Source organism: Dipodomys merriami, unplaced genomic scaffold (genome assembly GCF_024711535.1).
Source record: "Dipodomys merriami isolate MVZ:Mamm:240054 unplaced genomic scaffold, mDipMer1.0.p SCAF_274, whole genome shotgun sequence".
Taxonomy (NCBI): domain Eukaryota; kingdom Metazoa; phylum Chordata; class Mammalia; order Rodentia; family Heteromyidae; genus Dipodomys; species Dipodomys merriami.
The window spans coordinates 351,905-376,516 of NW_027204204.1; the positions used below are offsets into that span (position 1 = coordinate 351,905).

The 24,612-nt window shown below is 50.3% G+C and overlaps 1 protein-coding gene across 4 annotated transcripts in view; it reads left to right on the plus strand.

Moving 5' to 3' along the window:
- LOC138837702 (kinase suppressor of Ras 2) overlaps positions 1-24,612 on the plus strand; it is a 200,459-nt gene that overhangs the window by 67,506 nt on the left and 108,341 nt on the right. For all 4 annotated transcript variants that reach the window (XM_070036646.1, XM_070036644.1, XM_070036645.1 and 1 more), the window contains exon 5: positions 22,666-22,853. In XM_070036646.1, coding sequence (XP_069892747.1) covers positions 22,666-22,853 — 188 coding nt within the window. The remainder of the gene's footprint in view (positions 1-22,665; positions 22,854-24,612) is intronic.

The window sequence follows — 24,612 nt, forward strand, 5'->3', positions numbered from 1 at the left end:
CCCAAAAAAACAACCCCCCAAAAAACAACAGGGCTTGATGGTACATGCCTGTAATCTGAGCTACTTGGGAGGTAAAGACAGGAGGATCACAGTTCAAGTCCAATCCAGGTAAAAGTGAACAAGATTCTATCTCAACAAGAAAACAACAACAAAAAATCCCGAGCTGGGTGTGGTGGTACATGCCTATCAAAATCCCAACCACTGGAGAGGCATAGGTAAGAGGACCATCATCTGAGGCTAGCCTGGGCAAAGAGCATATGACCCTGTCAGAAAAACAAATGGTAAAAGCAAAAGGTTTTGGCATATGGTTCAAGTGGTAGAGTGTTTGCTTAGCAAGCCTTGAATTGAATCCCAGCACTCTGTGTATATTTGCGTGTGCATGTGTATGTGCACGCACGCGCGCACACACACACACACACACACACACACACACACTCAAAAACAAACTAAGCCACAGAGAAAAGGTACCACATGAGGATAGTCAGCACCTACCCTGAGAACATTGTATCTCAACAGGTGGCTTAGGTCTTATCCCGCCTTGTTCCAGGCTCTGTAGACATTTTGAAGTCCTCCTTCCCCCCAGTCTTTCTGGAATCAGCAGGGGCAGATCCTATTCTTCCTCCCTAATGAATGAGTCAACCATGGGGCCCAGTGAACACTTGCACAAGCCTCCCCAGGGGGGATGGAAAACATCCCTTATCTGGGTCTGTTTTATGCATCTGGGTGCTAACTCTGGTCCTATCTTGGCATTGCTGACCCTAACCCCTCTGTTTGATTCAGGCCCTGGGGCATCCAGCAGCCCAGGATTGAATGAGAGTGGGGATGAGGGGGTAAGGCTGATGATCCAGAGAGATGCCACTCCCAGCAGCAGCAGCCATCTAAAGCCACGGGACCATCCAGAATGGAACCAGAGCATTAAGTCGCACATGGCATGGCCATTCAAGCCAAGGGTAGTTGTTGCAGTTGCAGGTGGTAGATGGCCACGGCATGGGGTCATTGTAACACACTCTATGCAGCATGGGGCAGAGGTCCATGAACAAGATTTAAGGTCCATGAACAGGTTTTAAGACGCTTGTGTTGGACACTGGTGGCTCACACCTAGAATCCTAATCAGTTGGGAGGATGAGAATGAAAGGTAGGATTACAGTTCCAGACAAGTCTGGGCAGAAGTCTTCCAGACTTGATGTCAGTAGAAGCTGGGTGTGGTGTTCTGCACCTGTCCTCCCAGCTAGGATGGGAAGCCTAAAATAGGTCGATTAAGGTCCAGCTGAGCACCCTAGCTAAAAAATAACCAGTGCAAAAGAAGATCTGGGGTGTCGCTTAGTGGTAGAGTACCCATCTAGCAAGTGTGAGGCCCTGAGTTGAAATCTCAGTGATTTTTCAAAAGGAAAAAAAAAGAGAACTTCAATCTAAAACACATAAATATTTGCAGGTTAAATTTGAGGATTTTTTTGGACATCTTTACAAGTCTTATGAACCACAAGATTGAGAATGATGAGAAACACAATAAATACACAACTTCTAGAAAACCCTATTAACTTTTCTTTGTGTGTGTGTGTGTGTGCCAGTCTTAGGGCTTGAATTCAGGGCCTTAGTGCTAACTCCTAGCTTTTTTAGCTCCAGGCTAGTTAGCACTCTATCACTCGAGCCATAGCTCCAATATGAGTCTCGTGAACTTTCCTGCAGGGCTGGCTTTGAACCTCAATCCTTAGATCTCAGCCTAGAGTAGCTAAGATTACAGGGATAAGTTACCATCCCTCCCTCCCTCCCTCCCTCCCTTCCCCTCCCCTCCCCTCCCCTCCCCTCCCTTCCCCTCCCCTTCCCTTCCCTTCATTCCCTTCTTTCCATTTTTGTTGTTGTTGTTGTTGCAGTCAGGGCCTGGGTGCTGACCCTCAGCATTTTTGTTCAAAGCTAACACTCTACCACTTGAGCCACAACTTCACATCTGGATTTTTGGTGGTTAATTGGGGGTAAAAGTCTCATGGACTTTCCTACCCAGGCTGGATTTGAACTTGAGTCCTTAGATCTCAGCCTTTTGAGTAGCTAAGATGACAGGCATGAGCCACTGTTGCCTGGCTCCTAGCAGCTTTTCTTAAAAAGAAATCCTTTTCTTTTTAAAAATTTTTTAATTTTAATTTTTTTTGGTCCAGTTGTGGGGCCTGAACTCTGGGCCTGGATGCTGTCCCTCAGCTCTTCAGCTCAAGGCTAGCACTCTACTACTTGAGCCACAGCATCATTTCCGGCTTCTTTCTTTTTTCTTTATGTGGTGCTGAGGAATCGAACCCAGGGCCTCAGGCCTGCAAGGCAAGCGCTCTGCCACTGAGCCACCTTCCTAGCCCCAAGAAATCCTTTTCTTATGAAATGGTTTAAGAGTCACAAAAAGTTTTCACGTAGAATTTCTTTTGTATCCTTCCTCCCACAGCTGCTCTTATGTAACTGGTTCATGGTCACAAACAGGACTCAGACATTGGAAAGCACTGTTGACTCAGATGCAGATTTTATTTGGATTTCACTGAGTTTTTACATTTTATTATACACTATGTTTTGACTTTTCTCCACCCTAGTCTTTGTACTAGGGATTGAATCCAGGGCCTGGTAAATACTATGCAAGTGCTCTACCACTTGAGCCACATGCCTGCCTATTTGTATTTTATGTTTGGGATAGTCTCACTATTTTTGCCCAGGTTGTCTTCAAACTCAAGATTCTCTAGCCTCTACCTCCCAAGTAGCTGAAACTATAGGAAGGCACCAACATAGGAAGGCACCAACATACCAGGCTTGGAGCTTTTCAACAAATTTATCATCATCGTCATCATCACCACCACCACCATCATCATTTTTGGTGGTAGTGGGGTTCCTTCCCACACTTGCTGGGTAGAGGCAGAAGGACCCCCACCTCCTTCCTGAGATGTTGTCTCCTGAAATCTGCACAGAGATGATCTGTGATCCCCTCCATAGATCTGCTCAGACCCAACCAGTCCAGTGTAGTCACCACTAGCCCCAAGTGGCCATTAGTGAATTTCAACCAATTCAAATTCAGTATGGTTGAGCATTTAGTATACTAATAAGCCTTCTTGGGTTCAGTAACCATTGGAGTTAGCCACCGTATTGGGTTCTAGATTATCCCAATGGCAGGGGTAGGCCTGACCCTGACTTTGAGCTGTCTCCTTCCTTCCACATCAGTGAACTATAGGGATTTGGCAAAATGGCTCTAGAGATTGTGCTTTCTTCATGACCCTCTGCACACTCTCAGTGCTTTTAGGAGAGACTGCATTTAATTCACCATTTAGTTATACCATGTCTCCAGCACCTCCAAGCGCCTCTAGACAACACACTGCTAATTCTGGTGGAGTTAGCATCGTAATTGAGAGTCAGAAAATAAATTCCTTTGAAAATGTGCTGTCCTTGATCTTTTCCCTTGATTAAGTCACAGCTTAACCTGGCTATTTGCTGGCTTTTGTGACTGCGAGATTCATAGGCATAGTGGGATTCAGATCTGGAGATCTAGGTGTTTAAGCAAATGTGGAAAGAACTCTGTTTTGACTACTTGCTCTATGAGAGCTTTGCTCTCTTGTCATGGTTCTCTCCCTCCCCCCCAACCCTGTTTTTCAAGTAGTTTCAGATTTATAACCTCAGTGGAGAAAGAAACTGCTTTCTTGAAGTTTTTCTGGCATTAGAATCCAGCAAATCAACCTTGAAGCCATCAGTGTGTCCCGGGGTGGGGGTAGTTGGTTGAGGCAGGTACACACACCTGCCTGTCCCATATGTTGTACAAAACTGACGTGTCACCTCCAGCTTAAAGATGAACCAATCCTCAACTTTTGCCCAGATAAATGGTGCTGTTATAATAGAAGACAGGGGGTCTGAATAAACCCAGTTACCCTTCTCAGGGTAACTTGAAAGATTACCCTGAAAGTATGGAAGTGGATCATACCAACTTTGGTGACCTTGAGGAGTCTCACAATGAACTTTCCTTGCTCATCTCCTTGGCTTCTGAAATTCATTTGTGAATGAACCAGTTAAAAAACATCAGGCCATACATAATCAGATATGGTGGAGTACGCCCCTAATCCCAGCAGGAGAAGGGCACTGTCCTCCTGAGACAGGATGACAGTGAGTTCCAGGCCAACCCTGGATGCACAGTGAGACCCCATCTCAAAAACAAAAGTCAAAAAAGCAAGCCAGACCATGAGGTCTGGGAGGGAGTTGGATAATATATCCAGAGCTAGAGAGGAAAGTAACAGTCAGAAAACCTCATTACAGAAACGCTTTCATCTGAATAAAGTTCCCGCAGTCACTTTTGATTCTGCTGTCTCCTTCTGTGTGGTCAGCGGGTTAGCAATTCTTAAATTCATTTATTGCATAAAGAAACTGAGACCTATTGAGGTTAATTGACTGGACCAAGGTCAGAGAGGTAATTAGTAAGAAATCTGGGAGGAGAATCGGGCTGTTTGAGATGAGGGCTGCCTGGTAGAACTGAAATGTGGACCATTCGTAATGAACAACTTCTAGTAGCCCCTTTTGAAAAGTCAAGGAAACAGATGGAACTGATTTTTAATAATTACACCCAATTGATGAAAAGTCACTTTAACAAGTAATCCATTTAAGATGAAGTATTTTACATTATTTTCCTTCTCCTCCCCTCTACCTAGTTGGGAGTCTTTAAAATCAGGACATGTACTAGAAGTTCACAATTCATCTTAGTTCAGGATAGCTCGTTTTTTAGCCACGGCCGCCATATTGGATATGATTGTGCAATCTGAGCTGTTCTTGGTACAAGGAGTGGAGGCCATACATTGATTCATTCCATTCAGTCACTTATCTCTTAAGTATCTCTTGTGTGCCAGATGCTGAGGGCTTGGCAGCAAGTGAGAAAGATTTGATCTCTGCCTTCATGGAATTCATTGCTAATGATGAAGCTGGCACAAAGCAAACTCCTGGCAGTGGCCAGATAATCTGACGGTATTCCAAATATTGGGAAAGAAACAATCAGGGTGCCAAAGTTGAGAATAGTTGAGTAGTCCAGATGTGGTCTTTGTCCATTTGAAGCTGAGAACAGAGGAATGGTCAAGAGAGTGGGGCCATGGTGGATGGAGTTTTCCAGAGAGAAGGCCCCAAAGACAGGAAAACACATGTCCCAGGAACTTGAAGACCAGTGTGACCCAAAGGAGACTTTTTTGGCTTGATATCCAAAGTGCTACAGAATATTTGTTGTACAGACAGAGGGGGGAATGGATGAATGGTTAGGTGGGTATAGATGGGTGAATGAATAGATTGATAGGTGGGGGTAGGTAAATAAAAGGATGGATGGATAGGCAGGTGAATGGATACATGAATAGAGAGAAGGATATTAGGCAAATTGGTGAATGGATGAATGGATAAATAGGTAGATGAGTAGACTTTGGCAGTTGGCTCGTGACCTTTCTCTGGGCTCTGCGCCCACTGCTTGGGGCTCTTCTTTGCTTTCTAGGCGCTGGGATGGGGGATTGAGGTTCCTCTTTGCATTCCTCCTACCTTCTGCATTTTATTTGCATGGGGTGGGGGGAGGAGGCATGGCCACAGCAGGTAGATTCCCCTCCCCCCCACTGGCAAGTGAGTCAGCTTAAGGGTTTGTGACTGCTAATTACAGCTGAGTCTCCCTGTCAGGAAGCCTAGAACCTTATTGCTCTCCATGGAGGGAAACTTAGCCGGCGCCCAGTAATGAGAATATGGCCGAGTTAGCGAGCATGAGCGTGAATTTATATGAGGTTTTATGTATCCAGGGGCAACCCAAGGAGGCAGATTCCCTAAATACCAGCTCACTACCAGGTGAGTTAAAAAAAAGTCAGAGCCCACAGTGGATTTTCTCAGGTGTCTGGAGAAGTGAGGACCCCGGACGTTGTGCAGTGAAGTTTCTTGGCCTCAGGATGGTTCTTGGCTTGGCTGTGCGCAGTGGGTGCTAACCAGACTCTCTGCCACTGGCTGCCTCCAGCACCCACATCCCACGCTGTGACATGTTTCCAGGGGCTATCTGGGACACAGTGTCCCTGTGAAGGTCACTGGGACTTGAAGACCAAAGGATGTGGGTGGCTGGGTAGGTGGGAGGCAGCTGCTTTAGAGGACTGGGTTGAGAGTCCATGACTTCCCTGGGAGCGTGCACTGTGTGACCTTAGGTAAGTCATTTAACCTCTCTGAGAATTCCTGCTTCAGATAGAGGCGGTAGTCAGGGTGTAATGGGAGGGGCAGTGAAGTGCCAGGTGCAAGGCAGAGCCTCGGTGAGCACATTCTCCGGCTCCTCCTTTGGCTGCACTCTGGGAATGTTCTCTGGCTTTTTTTTTTTTTTTTGAGGGGGTGGGGGAGAGCGAGGACTCTGCAGAAGAGGCTCAAGCCTTGGGAGGAAGGAGAGGTTGCTGGTGACTAAAAGTCCTTTGAAGAAGGACTGAGCATCTTCTACCCGGTGCTCCAGAAAGAAGAATAGATCCGCGAGCCTTGAACCTGAAGTCGGTGCGGCCTGTGTCACAGTGCTAGGCACTGGCGGGAAGAGGTAATGGCCATGCTTAGAAAGCAGGCAGCTGCCACCCAATCAGGGAGAGCCAGTTCCTCCCTTCTCTCTGTGACATAGATGAACAGAGGAAAGGATAAGATAAATGTGTGTGTGTGTGGGCAGCTGGTTGGCTGCCTCCGTCTCCCCCAGACATTATCAGCAGCTCAGCGCCCGCTCACATTGCCCTGGGGAGCTGGCCCCGGGGAACCTGGAATCAGGCTGGGGTGATTTGTCTCCACTGGTCCCCAGCAGCTCAGTCAGGCCTAGCCGGGAGGAGGGCGGAAGGCAGCCACAGGGTGGAGCTTGGGTGCCCAGTGCCCTTTTTCTCCTTGGTCCTGCCCTTTCTCCCTCCTTGCCTCCCTCTCTGCCTTTCTCTCTCTCTCACAGTCCCTTCCTGTCCCCGCTCCACCCATTTAAAATGAGAGTAGTCATCTGCCTGTGCTGGTGTAACAGTGTAAACCTAAAGAAGAATCGAGAGGGTCACAGCACATATCCCTTAGTCCGTCTTACCAGATTTTTGCCCCCAAAACAATTGCTCTTAAACTTTTGCTGTGAGTCTTTCTTTTCTTCTTTGAGAATAATGGTTAACATGCTGAGATTTATGCACACATTTGTCAGAGTTCTAAATATGCAGAGCCAGTTGGAAATGTCTATCATCTGTCTTTCATCCATCCATCCATCATCTGTCTTCTCTATCATATATTTGTCTGTCATCTGTCTTATCTATCATATTTACCTGTCATCTCTCCCTGCCTGGCCTTGCAAACGACCCTATGTGAATGGCCCCAGGCTAAGCTCAGCTTTTTTTCCCCTAGAAGCAGAGGTGGCTGTGGGAGGGATGGAGGTAAGAGTGAGATAGGATATAATTCCTACCTCAGCCTCCCTAGCACTGGGCTTCCAGGTGGTATACCACTGGCTCAGCTGGATGAAGCATTTTATTTTGTTTGTTTTGTTGGTTGTGGGGCTGCAGCTTGTGGCCTCGACACTCGAGCTTTTTCACTCTAGGATAGCACTCTACCACTTTGAGTCAGCACTCTACTTCAGGTTTTCTAGTAGTTAATTGGAGATAAGAGTCTCATGGTCTTTCCTGCCTGGGCTGGCTTTGAACTGAGATCCTCAGATCTCAGCCTCCTCAGTAGCTGGAATTACAGGTGTGAGCCAGTGGCACCTGGCTTAGATGAAACATTTTAAAAGGCATGACATGGTGCTGGGATGGTTGAGGTAGAAATGGCAGTACATTACAATCGCGAGCATTAAAATAAAATCACTGGCGTAAATGAGACATTTAACTCATTTAGCTCTTGGATATGTTTTGCCCAGAGCTGAAAGCTTTGTGATGCTCTTTTAATCTTTATAACCATGAGTATTATTACTTTCAAGGTTCATGTGGAGAAACTGAGTCCCCAGAAGTTAAATGACAAGTCCAAAGCCTGACCTAGAGTCCCTAGAAGTTAAATTTGAACCCATGACTCCAAAGCCCACAAAAGGCTTGCTTCTGTCTAGGCTAGTCTAAAGTCAGCTCCCTGTGGCCCACCTCCCAGAGCATGTGGGGTACAGCAAGTGGGGTGCCTGGGTCCCCCCAAGCCCAGCTGAGCAGACCTTCCTGTCCAGCCTCAGGGAAGACTTGTCTTCATATTGTACTTAGAATCCCATCACTCCCTCCCCCCCACGCCATTTCCTTGTTCAATAAAAGATGAGAGGCAGATACAAAACCCAGATGCCCTCCAGGCCTTCCCCGTCACCTGTCAATTCTCCTCTTTTTTTTTTTTTTTTTATTTTTTCTCCGTCTTTAAAGAAAACAGAAGCAGTGATTTGAGGGTTTGGAGCAAGAAGCCATATTCAAATGTCCTCGTTACCTGCCAGGCCGGGTTGTGCTGTAGTCACTTCTGTCCTCAGATCTGGGGCTCTGATTCAGTGTGTTCACATCCTCCCGGGGCATGTCTCAAATGCTCACCAAGTGCCCACCATCCTGCCCCCTGAAGCTGGCAACCCTGCCGCTGCCTTTGCTGGCGTGGGGCAGGAGTGGACCGGCTCGTTCAGTGTGTCCAGTCCACTGTCCTCAGCCCTCAGTTCTCACCCTGTGCTTCCGGCCATGCATGGGGCCCCTGTGTTTAGACTCTGTTTTGGTTGTCATAGTTGGGTGGAGGGAGAAGAAGGGAGGGAAAGGAAGGAGGGAGGAGAAGGGGCAGTGGATGTTTCTGGCATTGCCTGGCATGGAGACCAGAAAGGCTGTCCACGATTCAGCCCCTCTGGAAGGTGACTAATCTGAACACTTAGGCCACATCCTGTCCCCAGTGGGATTCTAGTCTCATCTGGAAAGGGCTAGAAATTGCTAGAACACTTGTTGGTATGGACACATACTCAGCTGGTTGGTCTTTTCCCCTACTTTCTTTGCAAAAGGAGAGGCTCTGCCTTCATCCTGCTCACCCCGGTCAGGCGGGGCTGAAGGAGGGTGGTAGGAGAGATTTGTGCTCCTCTCGCTGGAGTGCTTGGCCTGTGGTGTGCTTGATGATTTCCCTCGCACTCAGGATGTGCAGGGCATTTTCCTGCAGGATGTGGAACTAATGATGAAAATTGGGGCACAGTTTCTTCACGGTTTCTCTCAGAGCTGGAAATCAGCATGAGGCATCCAAGCATGTTTTCCTCATTGCTTTCCCCGTTTAGTTCCTGGCACAGAGCCCCAGGGCCTGTGAGGGGCACAGATCCATGCTCAGTCCCAGCCCCAGCACACAGCCCCTCCCCCCGCCAGCATAGCCCCAGCCTTAACAAGCACTTGATTTTTTAATTTTAGTATTGGACCTGGGGCTTGAACTCAGGACCTGGGAGCTGTCCCTGAGTTGTTTTTTTGTGCTCAGGGCTTGGACTCTTATCACTTGAGTGTGGCTTTTTGGTGGTTCACTGGAGATAAGCGTCTCACAGACTTTCCTGCTGGGCTGGCTTTGAACTGTGATCCTCAGATCTCAGTCTCCTGAATAGTTAGGATTATCAGGCATGAGCCACCAGTGCCCAATGTACATATTATTGATGCTCCAAAGTATTTACTGAATGGGCCAAAGAAACCATCTTCTACCTGAAGGTGGACTCAAACAGGTTCTACCAAGATGTAGCAGATGTCAGAGCCCTGAGTTTGTGGTGTAAACCCAGCCTTGACTTTTGAGCCATGTGCCCAGCTCTCTTCCGACCCCAACTCCATTCCTGGCTGTCTTCTCTTCCTCAACATCTTTGGAGTGGGGATTTTCCTGAGACAGTTGATCAGAGAGGAGGAGAAGGAAATGAGTGTCCTCCTGGGTCTCCTGGGAGCCAGCTGCCACTCATTCAGCTGAATGAGCTGTGAGCTCCTGGCTGCATCAGAATGGGAGAGTCCTTAGCAGACGCTGCATTCTAGAGGCTTCACGTGCAGCCACTGCTCCTGCGCCGGCTGCTCACTCTGTGTCCGCCTTTTGTCCTAGTTTGGTGGAGGAAGAGGAGGCATGAAATGGGGGCCCCTGGGCCCTCAATAAGGAAGTTAGTTCTGCCAAGACCAAGGCCTGATTTGACACTGTTTATCGGCTTCGAAAGTTGTTCACCTTGATGTGGTGAAGCGAGATGGGTCAGGTTCCATCGCCTGCCCTCCCCCGCCCCCCCCCCCCCCCCCCGCCTTTCTCCTCCTCTCCCCTTTTGAGTCAGGATGGGTGTGTCTGATGTCTCGCTCTAGTTCCTGTTTTTGAGTTTTACTAAATTATGTTCTTTTTCAAGTATTTGGAATATTTGAGTGTCTGTTACATGCTGCTAAGTCATCTGGAGATAGCAGACAGACAAGGGTCCCATTTTTGTCGGGCAGTCCTGAGAAGGAGGCATACATCCGAGTTACAGAACACTACACAGTAAAAAGAGTTCGGTGGCCCTTTTCTGTAAATAGTAACTATCACAGGCTTTGTTGCCATGGGGTTGGTTGCTATGAGAATCACTCAGCTCTGCTGTAGTTACCAGTGACAAACGGGTGTGGCTATGTCCCAATACAATGACATGAACGCTGATATCTTCGCAGTAGACAGGGAGGAAGTGCTTGGTGGTGTGGAGGAGGGTCTGTAATGGGGGGATCTCATTTGACATCATGCTTCCCAGGGAGCGGTGATCATTGAATGGAGGAAGTCAGCCAGGGACGCAGATAGAGACGCAGCATGTGCACAGGTCCTGCAACAGAGGGGAACATGCAACCTGCATTTGGGTGACTAAAGAATAGTAGGATTGGAGCTGGGAGTGTGGCTTAGTGGTAGAGTGATTGCCTGGCATACATGAGGCTCTGGTTTGGATAACTTTGTACCATTAAAAAATAGAATAAAATAAAGGAATAGTAGAGTTGAGGAAAGAGCAAATGGAAATGGCTGGGAGGATTTACGGGCTGTGTGGTGTCGTGGCTGCTGTAACAGTGGTCTCCCACTTGGTGGCTCAAGGCAGTAGACATTTGTCTCTTACCATTCTGCAAGCGGACCTCTGGGTACATGCCTGCTTCCCTCCAGAGGCTCCATCTCCTTCCTCGTCAGGCTTGTGGTGGTTCTCGGTGGCGTTCCTTGGTTTGTGGCCTGGCTCCTCACTAAAGACCCTGCCTTTATCTCTTCCTGTGCCCTCCGCTCTTCTGTCTGGGTCAGATCTCTTTATCAGGGCACTTGTCACTGGATTTAGGGATTTGCTGGACAGTGTAAGATTTCATCTCAAAAATCCTTAAGTAATGACATCCACAAGGATAAAGTGACGCTCCGCAGTCCTGTGGTGTGTCCTTAGCCACTCGGCTGAGGAGTGGGCTCCTGGCCCTCCACAGGAACAGAGTGAAGAATCCAACCCTTATTTTATGAGACGTGGAAAGCAAAACAGTGGTGAGAGCAAATTTATGCTTTTGAAAAGTTTTTCTTGTCTGTAGACCGGGAGGGGCAGTGATGACTGAGGTCACTGAGAGCAGAGTCTTGCTGCGTGGCCTGGGCATGCAGGGGCGCTGAGGAGGAGATGGAATTGAATGCTCATGCCGGGAACCCCAGCTACTCTGGAGGTAGAGATCAGGAGAAGGCTATTCCAGATCAGTTCAAGGCTATTCCAGACAGAATGTTTGGGAGACCTTATCTCAATCCATAGCTGGGCATGGTGATGCACCCCTGTCATTCTAGCTTTGCAGAAGGGTGGATCATGGTCCAGGTTGACCCCAGAGAAAAGTGAGACCCTATCTCACAAAAAGAAAAAGGGCTGGAGGCATGGGTCAAGTGGTAGCGTGTCTGCTTCAGAATGCAAGATCTGAGTAGTAGAAGTAGTAGAAGCCTTGTACTTACAAAGAAGAAAGAAGCAGCAGCAGAAAAATAAAAGGTTTTAGAGCTGGGTGCTGGTGGCTCATGCTTGTACTCCTAGCTACTCAGGAGACTAATATCTGAGGATCGCGGTTCAAAGACAGCCTGGGAAAGAAAGTCCATTAGACTATTATCTACAGCTAATCACCAGAAAACTGGAAGTGGGACTGTGTCTCAAAGTATTAGCGCACTAGCTGTGAACAAAAAGAGTCCAAGGACAGCACCTAAGCCCTGAGTTCAAGCCCCACAACTGACATAGGGTTTAGGATGTATGTAATCCCAGCACGGAGGAGACAGAGGCAGGATGATCATGAGTTGAGGCCAGTCTCAACTATCAAGCCAGACTGTGTCTCCAGAAAATAGGAAAAAGGACTTAGGCGATAAAGTAGGAGTCCCTTTTTATCTGCAGAGTGTTGGCAGGGTGCTGGAGTGGTGGGGGCCCATTAGGAGGTGTTTAAACAACCGCTCTTCCTTCTCTGCTGTTGTGACCCCCTCCCGTGGCTTTTTTCATGGATACACACGTTTGTGCCGTCAGTAGCACCCTTGCGTTGCCTAGCTGGGTGTATGTGGTGGCTGCCAGGCAATTCCAGTGCTAGCCATCTTCATCCATCCACAGCACTTGGGTGCACCATCATTAATTCTCAGTAACATTATTACCATAAAAAAATGACAACCAAGCCGTTCTGCACAGGAAGAATAAGAAAGGTAGTTTGCTACTCCGTGTGGATGTGTTTCATTTGCATGTCATGCAGGCTGGGTTTTGACCTTTTGCTTGGGCTAACGTCAGACCCATGATCCTCTGCCTCCACCTCCCGGGTAGTTGTGGTTACAGCATGAACTCAGGTTAGCTGGGGGCCGTGACTGCCTTGACTGCTTAGAAAAACACCTGCGATCTCAGCCTCTGAGAAACCAGCTCCATTTTCCTTGGGCTGCACCCAGGTAATGGGCTGTCCATGGGTGCAGCGGGACCTCAGGAGACTCAGGCCCAGGCCCAGCTTCGCCCCCTGGTGTCAGGTGGCCCCAGGCTGCACTTCAGTGGGCCTGAGTTTTACAGCTCCTTTGCAACTGGCTATGAAGACTTGACATTTGTTTTGGGGACATGGGGAGCCCTGAACTTGTCATTGGAAGCAAGGGGAGGAGGGGATGAGAGGGAGGGAGGGGAGAAGCACTGGGGCCACAGGACAGGGAACGGCTGCCCAGTTTGTCTGTCTTTCCCCCAAAGAATGCACCCCAGGCTCCCGCCGGCCTCAGCGGCTTTGAGGGCCCGCTTTGGCTCTCTGGAAGGAAACTGTGCCTTTTCTCCCTGTCTCATTCATTTCCTAGTCCCCACAAACCCTTCCCCCCTGTGCCAGCTTCCCAGACTCCACAGGTGTTCATCTGCTTGCCCATATTTTGTGTGTGTGCCAGTACTGGGGCTTGAACTCAGATCCTGGGGCACTGTCCCCTGAGCTTTTTCACACAGTACTGGTGCTCTACCATCTGCACCACAGCTCCATTTCTAGCTTTTTGGTGGTTCATTGGCGATAAGAGTCTGCCTGGGCTGGCTTCAAACTTTGATCCTCAGATACCCGCCTCCTGAGTAGCTAGGATTACAGGCGGGAGCCACCATCACATGTTGTTTTTATTGTAGTGAAATGGACACAGCATGAAATAGGCCCCGTTAACCACGTTGAAGGGTAGAGTTCAGTGGCATTGTGTACATTTGTATTGTACTGACTTTGCCCTTGTCCATCTGCGGGACTCTCGGTGTTCCAAGTGGAAGCTCTCTACCCATGAAATTCTCCATCCTTCCCGCAGCCCAGACGCCGCACTCTGCTTCTGCGAACTTGACTCCTGAAATGGCAGCATGTAGGCTGCTTTCACCAAGCACCAAATCCTTAAGGTTTAGCCGTATTGTAATGTGTGTCAGAATCTCCTTCCTGTACAGAGCTGAATAATCTTCCAGAATTGGCGCATCTGGCCACCGTCAGTACACATACACACTGGGAGGTGCTTCTGGATTTTGGACTATTGTAAATACTGCTGCAGTGAACGCAGGCATGCAGGTGTCAGTTCAAGTCCCTGCCTTTCTGTTCTCAGCAATTTACAACCCGCCAGTTTGGTGCCAGGTGCCTGTTTTCTTCTGTCTTCCCTTCCCAAGAGTCAAAGGAATGACCCTGTGCTCAGTACTGTGGCCCACAGTGTAAAATCAGAGGGGAGGGCAGAATGGCTCAGCCCAAGGCTGTGGGAGTTGGAGAGAATCTTCTAGAAGCCTGTTTTTACTGCCTGTGGGCAGATGACTTGAGCAGATGGCTCTACACCCTGGCCTTTGTCCTGGGTTGGCCTGGACGAAGTACCTCTCTCAAGTAGCTGGGATTACAGGGATGTGCTACCTAGACTGGCCTGTGTTCTTTGTCATTCCATATTCCTCGTGTTTGACATCTCTGGGTTTCGGTGCTGGCTCTTCGGCTGGACTCTTAGTTCCTGGAGGAACTGAGGGCAGCTCTGGTGATCCTGACACCTCACCTTTGGCCGCTGCTCTCCCTCGCTCTCATTTATTTGGATTTCACCTTCTTTCCTGGCTCTGGGAAGTGACCAGCAGCTATCTGTCTCCAGTGATCCGAGTCCTCTGTTCAGTTCATGTGAGTGGAATCCTGTGTATAACATAGCACTTGCTTTTTTGCGACTGCCTTTTTCACCTCCATGTTAGAAGCTCTGTTCCCCTTGTATGATATTCTGTGTGACTCTGCCACAAAATTAGTTTATGCATCCGCCCACTGATGGATATTTGGGCTTTAGTGCCTGTGAACAATATATAGTTAAGTGCCTATTTTGTGTGTGTGTGTGTGTGTGTGCGCGCGCGCATGCGTGTGCTTGTGTGAAATCTGTCAACCAGATTTTGGCATGGGGCAAGCTGGAAAGTAGGTCTCTTGATCCATCAGCACAGCTCCCTAGGGGCATGGTTCTCAACTGCAGTGACAATTGGAGGTCTCAGCCTGGGGGGTCCAGAGAGACCCCTCTGTGTTTCTCACTAGCTTGACTTAATTCCTGCTGAGACTTACCGTGGGGAAGCTACAGCGTGGCCAGACACCACCTGGCTGGAGTGTAGGCATCAGCAAGAGGTCTGAGATGGACAGTTCTCTGCCCAGAGACATGGGCGGCTCCAGGGGAGAGGGAGCTTCTGCACGTGGGCCCATGGCGGGGGGAAGGGGGGCGGGTAGGCATCCTGTGGAACATCTTGGGTCGGTTTTGCTCTGCACCCAGCCTGGCCTTTGGTGGGCAGCCGTCTATCTCTGTCAATCTGCCAAACCTCCCCCCATCCATAATTCATCTCGGTGCTGCGCAGACATGGCAGGCAAGCCATGGGGGCCAGAGGGCAGCCGCGTTCCATATGCAGGAGGGAAGCTGAGCCTCGTGCCACTCCCCGGGCGCCTTGGGCTCCGGGAGAGAGGCGGTGGCTGGGCCTCAGTCTGTCCTGGCAGCTGCGTGACGGGCTGTGTCATTTCTCGAGGATGTGAGCATCCCACGTGACATCGCCCCTCTGAACTGCCACTTGAGATAGACGCGTGCCGCCCTCGGCCCCCAGCTGGCACGGCCCTGGGCCCAGGATGCAGTGATTTCTTTGATCCTTCAAAGCCCACCTGCACTGCTTCTCCTTGTAGCTCCTCACAGCACAGCCAGCCCCACCCAGGCCCGGCCGCAGCAGGTGAGGGGGCTCTCCGTGGGCATTTGTGTGGCTCGCAGCACGGGCTTCGCGTGGTGACCCAGCATCCCTGGGCAGATCCGGGAACCCAGGCACCACAGACCAGATTTTGGGCCTGGCAGGAAGTGGGGAGTGGGAGTCTGGACAGAGCCGTCATTCTTCTTCTAAGGCAGCAGGGTGCTCCCCAAGCAAGGCCCCATGCATGTGGCCATCTCACAGCCAGAACCGCATCATTATCAGCAACATTGCTGCCATTTAATTAACTTGCGCACAGCCAGCCACCAGCTTGAGCAAGTCCCACCCAGCCTGGCTGGTTCACGTGAGCCCACCCAGGGCTTAGGGTAAGAGTTGAATCAGCTGGTTTTCTTCTAGTTAATAAGGAGAGGTAGGGTTTCTTCACTGTTCTAACCACTGGTCCTGGAGCTCTCAGGGCACCAGGGTCAATTCTGGACAAAGTATGGCCCACAGCTTGCTTTTATAAATGAAGTGCTACTGAGACACTGCCTTCCATCTTCCTCCCTCCCTCCTTCCATCCATCTTTCTCCCTTCCTTCCTTTTTTCCCTCTCTTTCCTCCCCCCCCAACACATTCCTTTCCTCACAAAGGATCTGCATGCATAATAAAGAGTGGACTTGCTTTCCCCCCACTCTCCCATCTTCATTAATGTATGCATCATTCTTTCTGTCTGACCTCAGATGTTTCGTGTGTGTGTGCTCGTGTGACAGCTGTTGGTCCCGCTTTCCATCCCCAGGATCTGGCAATTCCGGGGACTCTTGAGTGTAGCAGGAAGGACCAGACAGGCACTTTGGAGAACTCACTGCTCATTAAACTGAGCTTCCCAAAGTAACTGCCTGGGTGGCTCACACCTGTAATCCTAGCTACTCAGGAGGCTGGGATCTGAGGATCGTGATTTGAAACCAGTCTAAGCAGGAAAGTTGGTGAAACTCTTTTCTCCAGTGAACTACCAAAAAGCTGGAAGTGGAGCTGTGGCTCAAGTGGTAGGGTGTCAGCTTTGAATGAAAAAGTTAAGGGACAGCACCCAGGCCCTGAGCGCAGGTACCAGTATTAGCACACATATGTACACACAAAAGGATATTGGAGGCCTTGCATGGGGGAAAACAACCCCACTGTTTTCAAATCATAATTCTTGAAATGCAGAGGAAAATGTTTCTGACTTTCTTCCTGGAGTCATGGTGGGAAAAATGGTCTGAGTTACTAGAATAGTTCCACGGGAGTGGGGTGGGGATCATCTCGGTGGATGGAGGCTGGTCCGTGGCTTCTGTGCAGCTCCCAGTGACTCACTTTCCCCCACTGAAGTGAGGGGTAGAGTAGGAGTGGGGAGAGGAGATTCCCTGCGTAAATCAGAAGGTGGACTCGGTGCAGTTTCTGACCTGCTCATGGTCACGGCCGTGAGGCCTGCTCAGCCAACTCAGCAAGTGGGAGATAGATGAGCTTTTTCCATAATGCAGCTTGAACCCTGCAATTTACAAGCAAGAAGTCGAGAATGGCTGAGGTGGGCCGCCTCCGCTGGGAGTCTAGCTGGCAGCACAGGCTCTGCGGTGCAGGCTGCTGCCTGCCTCTGGGCTTCACAGAAGCCACGGAGCCATCAGATTGAAATGCACACCTGCTTAGGCACGGCCCAAAATACGCACTCGCAGCGTACCTTTCCCCAGAGGCGGGTGCTTGTTTTCCTGGAGCTAAATACTTCTGCTGACCTCCTACAGGGGAAGCTGTTCCGTTCTCACGTGAGCGGGTGATCACCAAGGCTACATTTGGGTGCTATCTTCAAGGCACCTTGGGGTGTTCAGGATTCCCATAACCAAAACCTCTTCCTCGTCAGCTTCTAAGCAAATCCTCATCTTACCAAGGCTGTGGTATACTTTAGGACTAAGATGGTTGGTGTCGGACAGAACCAGGTTCAAAGGCTGCTTTTGTCTCTTCTGTGCTTTGTGAACTAGGACAAATTTCCTAACCTCTTTGACCCTCTGCTTCCTCATCTCAAGATGTCAAACCTCATCTTAAAGAAGAGAAAGCAGTCAAAGGGGACCAGTAAAGATGTTTGTTTTCCCCTGGGTCTGTACTTGGCTGTCTTTTTCTATATGTGTATATATAAATTTCTGGTTCTAGGGAATTGTGTTTGAGTCAGATAATGTGAATCCATTGTCTGGCCAAGGGTGAGGCCAAGAGGAAGAGGGGGCATTGTACATTGAGCATTGTACATTGGGGTGACGGGAGACTGCCTGGGTTCCCCTCCCCCCCCAGCCCCAGGGAGACATTGAGAACAGCTCTATGCCAATTCATCTTGGAAATGATCTTCAGGCCATAGAGGAAGCAAACTTAAACGAAAGCACCCAGCCACGTGTCAGTGAAGTCTCTGTCCCAGATCAGTCATCCTTCCTAATAATGAGGGCTGTCAGGAGACCTCCTTCAGTCGGAAATGATAGGCTGTGTAAATATTTGGTCTGTAACTGATTTACGGGTTGGGGAACAAAGGGAAAAAAATAAGATTAGTGGCTAATCACAGAGAGGCAGGAAATCAGCAGGCCAGGACACCCACACCAATCCAATCTGGCCTGGAAGGCTGAGCCCCGGCCCCTGCTTTGTCTGGAAGAGCCTGGATCATGGTGGAGGGTGGGGGGCAGGGGGCTGTGCTTGGGCTTCTGGATCATTCCCAAATGATCTTGCCTGTGGCAAGATACCCAGGTGCAAGTGGAAGATGGATTCTTCCCAGTTAACCTGCTTGTTGACAGCCTGGTGCACTTCCTGTAGGTCCAGGGACGGATGCCTGTGAGCAGAATGTATGTAAGCAGCACCCACAGTGGAATGATTGACATGGGTGGGAACCAACTGGCTTTGAGGACACCCAGGTCTGCTCCCACCCTCATCTTTTATTACTTTGGAACAGGGTCTCACTGTGTAAGCCAGGTTGACCTCAAACTCACGATCCTCCTGCCTCAGCCTCCTGAAGGCTGGAATTAAAGGTGTGCATCACCATGCTTGTTGACTATGTTTATTCTAAAGGCATTAAAAATTTGAGAGACATTTCACACTCTAGGAAAAACAAACCCCATGCGGACCCTGGCACCCTTAAGGGCTCTTCTCTTCTCTTCCTTTTCTTTCTATTTTTAACCTTGGAGGGCAGGTGTCCTGGTGCAGAAGTGATTGGACTCTTGGGTGAAGGGCTAGCTAGTCAGTACTGTAGCCTTGGAGGTCATCCAGCCTCGGTCACAAGGAACCTCCTGCCCAGACAGTCAGCCCAGACAGTATGACAGGGTGCAGTGGGGCTCCAAGGAAGCTTTGTATACAAAAATGAGCAAGGCTCAGGGCTGACTCGGGCCTGGCTTTGGCTCATTGTTCACCCATGGCTGGTCTAGAAGAACTTGGGGAGTGTGGCCAGGTGCAAACTCATGGGTCACCTTCCAGAAGACCCGGAGCTGGCGCCCCTCCCTCTCACCTGCCTCGGGGTTCAAGTCAGCTGGTGACTCTCACTGTGGAGCTCAGGTTTGTAGTTGCTCACACTGGTGTTGAGCTTGGCACAGCTTGGTGCTGGCCTGTGACGATGAGGGCTGGCTCTCATGTTCTCATTGTCCCCAGAAGGGGCTGACACAGGCCACTGCTGAAGTGCCCTGGTTTGGGGGTGTGTTTGGCGTTTACACCTGTGGGCCATCTTGCCTCTCTGGACTTCTGTGTCCTCATCTATAAAGTGGACCTCCCCCTTTCCTCTCCCTCCAGCAGCGAAGAACTTCCCTCTTCCTTGCCAACACTGGTTATCTCCAGCTTGGGTTTTGCCCGTGGCCTCTGGTGGGTTGGAAGGCCAATGTCACGTGATTCCCATGTGCCTTTCCCTGAAGGGGGTCAGCTTGGTGGCTTCTGGGGAGAAATGTCTATAAAAAGCCCTTTTTCATTTTTTTAAATTGGGTTACTCATCTTCTTCTTCTTGTTGTTGTTATAAAAACCTTGTTGGAAACCGGAGCTGATGTGCAGGAGGGTTTAATTTTTACAGCTGGCTTGGTGAGTTTTTACGTCTGTCCGTGCAGCAGGTGACCAGCTGAGACAGAGGTGTTTTCAGCTCCCCCAGAAGGCTTGCCCCTTGCCCAGTCAGTAAGACTCCCAGAGAAATTCATGCTGCTAGCCAGCTCTCAGCATAGATTGGCTGACTCATTCTTTTTTCTTTGGAAGGGAGATGGTGAGGTTTGAACTCAAGGCCTCCCGCTTGCTAGGCGGGCGCTCTATCACTAGAGCCACACCTCCAGCCCCTTTGTTTTAGTTATTTTGGTAAGTTCTTACTCTTACCTTCCTCTACTCGCCTCCTCCCCTGCTGGCCTCTTTACTGAGATCCTCCTATCTCTGCCTCCTGAGTAGCTGCAGTTACAGGTGTGAACCAGCAGGGCCTGGAGCTTCTCTGAGCCTTCATTTTTGTAGCTTTGTGGGGAAGGAAATAGCCTTTTCCACTCCTCCTGACTTCCCCAGCCCTAGGCTGAGAAACCACCAGCAGCTGCAGTCACAGCAGGTCCTTGCTGTGGGACCCCTGCAGGGATCATCAGCAGAATGGAGGCCCAGGCAGCCAGCTTGGGGGAGGCGTGGATCTAAGATAACCGGGATTCCCAGGTCACTCCGGGGAGGGGACCAGGAAGGGCTCTGAGAGGAACCTTGGATACATTTTGAAGCCAGGAACTCTTAAACCAGCTCCTGGGGACAGGGACACGTGTGCAAACTAGCCCTGTAGCTCCTTCCCATTCATCAAACAGAAAGACAATGAGTATGATTCGTGCCAGAGTCTTCATCCAGGACAGGCCTTTAAGAAGAAGAATGTCATGAGCACCTACTGTGTACCAGACTCTGTGCTGGCTGCCTAGGATATAAAGATAAATGGAACACAGCCATTGCTCTCAAGGCACTCCCCCGCCCCCATCTGATGGGGAGGTGACATTTTTTGAAAAAATAGGAAATGGCAGCCATATTGATGGAGAACTGAGAAGGATGGCTGTCCTTGGCCAGGAGAAGGGTGTGTGTGTGTAGGGGGGGAGAGCACTTCCAAACCTTGCTCAGAGTGACTGGATTCCAGGATGGCTGCCTGCAGGAGGTACAGAGGGGCTGGGTCATCTCAGACAAATGGAGATGAACCAGGCAGGCAGCCTGCAGTGGTTAACATGAGCAGAAGGTGATCTTCTCTGCAGCAGGAGCCAAATGGTCTTCCCTTGGGTGGGCAGGACCAGTGCCCGGCTGGGCACAGGTGCAAGACTGAGCCATGGCTCCCTTCTTCCCTTTCCCTTGGGGAGGAGGGACGCAGAGCCCATGGCCATGAGTTGTGAGGTTCCAGGGTTGGGTTCTTCTTTCTCTTCTTTCATTTAGAAATCTTCCCACAAATGCTGAAGTTCCCGTGGGAGGTGAGTCACTCCCTAGGACCAGGTGCACACGGGTCACTGCATCATCTTTGGGCCTTAAAGAGACCCCACCCCCAAATAAAAAGCAGGGCTCAAGGGCACTGACATTCCCATTTTGCTTTAGCAGTAGATTCTATCTGGAGTTAATAAACAGCGAATTCTCAGCATAGAATTACAATAAACGTGGATACTTTGCAGTGATTCAGAGATGATTTTTATTCCATCTTCTCCCCCGTGGTGAGAGAGATGAGGTGAATTGAAAACTTAACTGATCCCCAGAGAGGGGGAAACTAAACCGCAAGTATCTGTCCCTGAAATCTGGTCATTCACCACCCACCTCCACCCCACCCCACCCAGGAGTGCTATGAGGGGCGAGCCAGAGGGAAGGGCAAGGTACCCCAGGGTCCCTGTGTGTGTGTGTGTGTGTGTGTGTGTGTGTGTGCGCACCCACGCACCCACGCACCCACTCTGGTACTAAGGCGTGAATACAGGGCCCAAGAACTGTCCCTGAACTTTTTCATTCGAGGCTGATGCTCTACCACTTGAGTCACTTTTCCATTTCCAGCTTTTTGGTGGTTAACTGCAGATCAGTCTCACAGATTTTCCTGCCCTGGCTAGCTTTGTACTGTGAGCCTCAGATTTCAGCCTTCTGAGAATCTGGGATTACAGGTATGAGCCACGATGCCTGGCTTCCAGGGTCTCTTTTTGATGACTGTCTCTCTACCCCTGCAGTACTCATGCCCCCGCTCCTCCCCCAACCCCCAGTGATCCAGCCCAGGGTGCTGGGAGCTTCCTGCCTTCAGTACTCCTAAAAGGAGCACCAGCCCAGTACTTGGTAGGGCCTCAGATGAGAACCAGACAGACTCACAGGTGGGCTCAGGGTAAGGGGCTCTGTAGCAGAAACCCCAACAAGCAGAAGTTTCCACCAAGGGTTATTGGCATCCCACTGGAGGTTTGATCTGTTTACATCTCCTGAAAGGTGTCAGGAAGGTGTGTGTGTGTGTGTGTATGTGTGTGTGTGTGTGTGTGTGTGTGTGTGTGTGTGTGTGTGTGTGTGTGTGTGTGTGTGTGTGTGTGTGTGTGTGTGTGGTATGTGTTTTGGGGGGGTACAAGGGGGGTTCATTTTAATATGTCCATAGGCACATACAATGTATCTTGACCAGACTCACACCCCCTCCCCTACCGCCCCCCCCCCCCCCGTGACTCTTCTTCGTCCCCCTCCCTACCCTTGTCTATGCCAGCATCACTGGTCCATTCTCACACATGGACACAAAGGATTTGGAACATTTGTGCCCTCCTTTGCCCTCCCTCCCTCCCAGGTTGGTAGTTTTTATACAGTCGGTTGCAGGGAACCTGGCATGGGGTGATGCCACCTGGACCCAGGTCTCCTGGATGTTACCAGTCCACCAGAGGACAGCATGGTAGAGGGCCGAGTGCCTGCAGCCCTAGGACCCCAGGATGTCCAGGGTTGGATTTGGGAGCTGAACTTGACCTTCATTTTTTAGAACTTTCGCAGGGAGCTAAGAGGAAAAGAATGGCCTATTATGTCTTCCTGGGTCTTCACAGCAGAAATGGGCTCTTCAGAGGATCCAAGAGGACCTGGGGACAAAACCGCCTCCATCCTGTCCCCCAAAACTGTATCTTTTCTCATTTTCCCCCTGGGAACTCCTTTTTCTCTCTCCCCCTTCCCCCTGTGGAGACCCAAGGCCGGGGTTAATTCAATGCATAATACGGCTCTAGCTCCTTTTCTGTCTCCTTTTTCCAGAGCCAAGAAAAAGAGCAAACCCTTCAACCTCAAGATCCACAGCGGCGGCGTGGGCAGCTGCGAGAACATTCCAGCGCAGCCGCGCTCCCCGCTGCTGTCCGACCGCTCCCTGCGCTCCTTCTTTGTGGGGCACGCGCCCTTCCTGCCCTCCACCCCGCCCGTGCACTCCGAGGCCAACTGCTCTGCAAGTAAGTCTCCCTTCGCCTGCGCCTGCCCCGTCTCTCCCAGGCTGCGCTGTCTTCCATGCCGGCTGCCATGGTGCAGACATTTTTCTTGTGCATCACCTGCTTTCCCCCTCGCCCTCTCCACCATGCCAAGCCCGCCCCTTTGGGTGGCTTGGAGGGGGTGTCCTCAGCTCTCGGCTGCTGACATCGTGCGCCTGGCCCCTGCTCTTTGCGGGCAGGTAGATATGACAAGGATCTCCACAGGCATGTCAGCCCTCCTCTCTCCTCCCTACCGTTCTTCAGCTGCTTGGTTCCAGAATCTTCTTGGCCACCGTGGGTTAAGGCACCGGGAATGTTGTATTTTGCTTTGCTCTGGCCAACCTATGTGGCCTCTACTGCTCAGAGATGGAGTCAGGTTCAAACTGGGCTGATGGTGGCCTGGGGTAGTTTCAGACTCTGTTCTTACACATTTCTGCTGGGGACAGGGTGGTTATGACTCAGAATAGAAAAGGAAGTTTCTGGCAATCAGGACTGATTGTTTCAGAAAGCTTGTGGTCTTCTCTGCTCAGAGGCTGGTTTAGCTGTGGGACACAGATGTGGGGGGGGCCCAGGGGAGTCCTGTGGTGACACCCATTGGCTCCTCCAGCAAAGTAGCAACTCTGATTGGCTGATTGCTGTGAATTGAGCGCTTGACTGCTCCTGTGTCATGTTGTGTCGTTCATACATAAGAAATGGTCGCGGGCCTTATTAGGACCTGCTACTTGCTTACCTTGGGGGACCACATTTAGTTCTTGTTATTATTTTTGCAAACTGGGGAAACTGAGGCTCGGGACCAGGGAACTTGCTCTAAGTTGCACAGCAGCTAAGCTGGGATATGAATCTATTTCTTTCTTACTGAAAGCTGACCAGTATAATCATTAGTCCTCATTTGATAGCCAAGGTGTCTCAAATGCACAGCGAGAAGTAAAAAGAACAGTCACCTTTCCTGAAGGGCGAGGTTTTATTACTAAGCCTAAGGGCTCTGAAGTTTTCCCCTGGTAAGTCAGGGGTCCCTTTGACAACTTGATGAAAGCTATGAAGGCAAAGGGGTGAACTGGGGTTCTGTGTGCAGGTGTGTGTTTGGTGGGGACTGCAGGGACCCGTTGAGGGTCTGGAAGGAAGACTCCATGTCAGCAAGGTACAGATACAGAGACTGGCTTATCTATAGGCCTGTAGTCTGCAGGCCTTGCCTTGTAGGAACTAAGTAGGAACTAAAATAGCACTTGGGACACACAGTCAACAGCCGAAAGCCAACTGATCAGTTTGTCAAGAGAAATCACAGTCACAGAAACCAGAGGCAGCACTCTGAGTGCCTGGGTGAGTAGGAACGGGGGCGGGGGGGGGGGGCGGGGGGGATGCTGTCAGACCAGGTGTGTGGTGGCAGTAGGGGAAGGTTGGTGTCACAGCTGGGAATGTGGGCCCCAGAGGGGTGAAGGAGGGAAGGCTGGGTTGTTATCCTTAGCTCTGTACTTTGGTGCTGTGTGTCTGTCCTTGAGAGAGCTAGGAGCCTCTCTGAACCTCAGGCTCCTCGTGGCGGGTCAGCATAGCCCTTATGGGTTGAGCTCTGTCGGCACAGGGCTTGTATACAGTAAGTGTTTAATAGATGGTAGCTGACATTATGTCCCCTGGTACTTCATAGGAAGACCTAGCATTGACAGCCTCTGTGCCACAGTTCTGTCATCTTCAGCACGGGGCTGCGAGGTTACCGCCCCCTCCCCCGCCCCCTCATGGTTCAGCGAGGGAC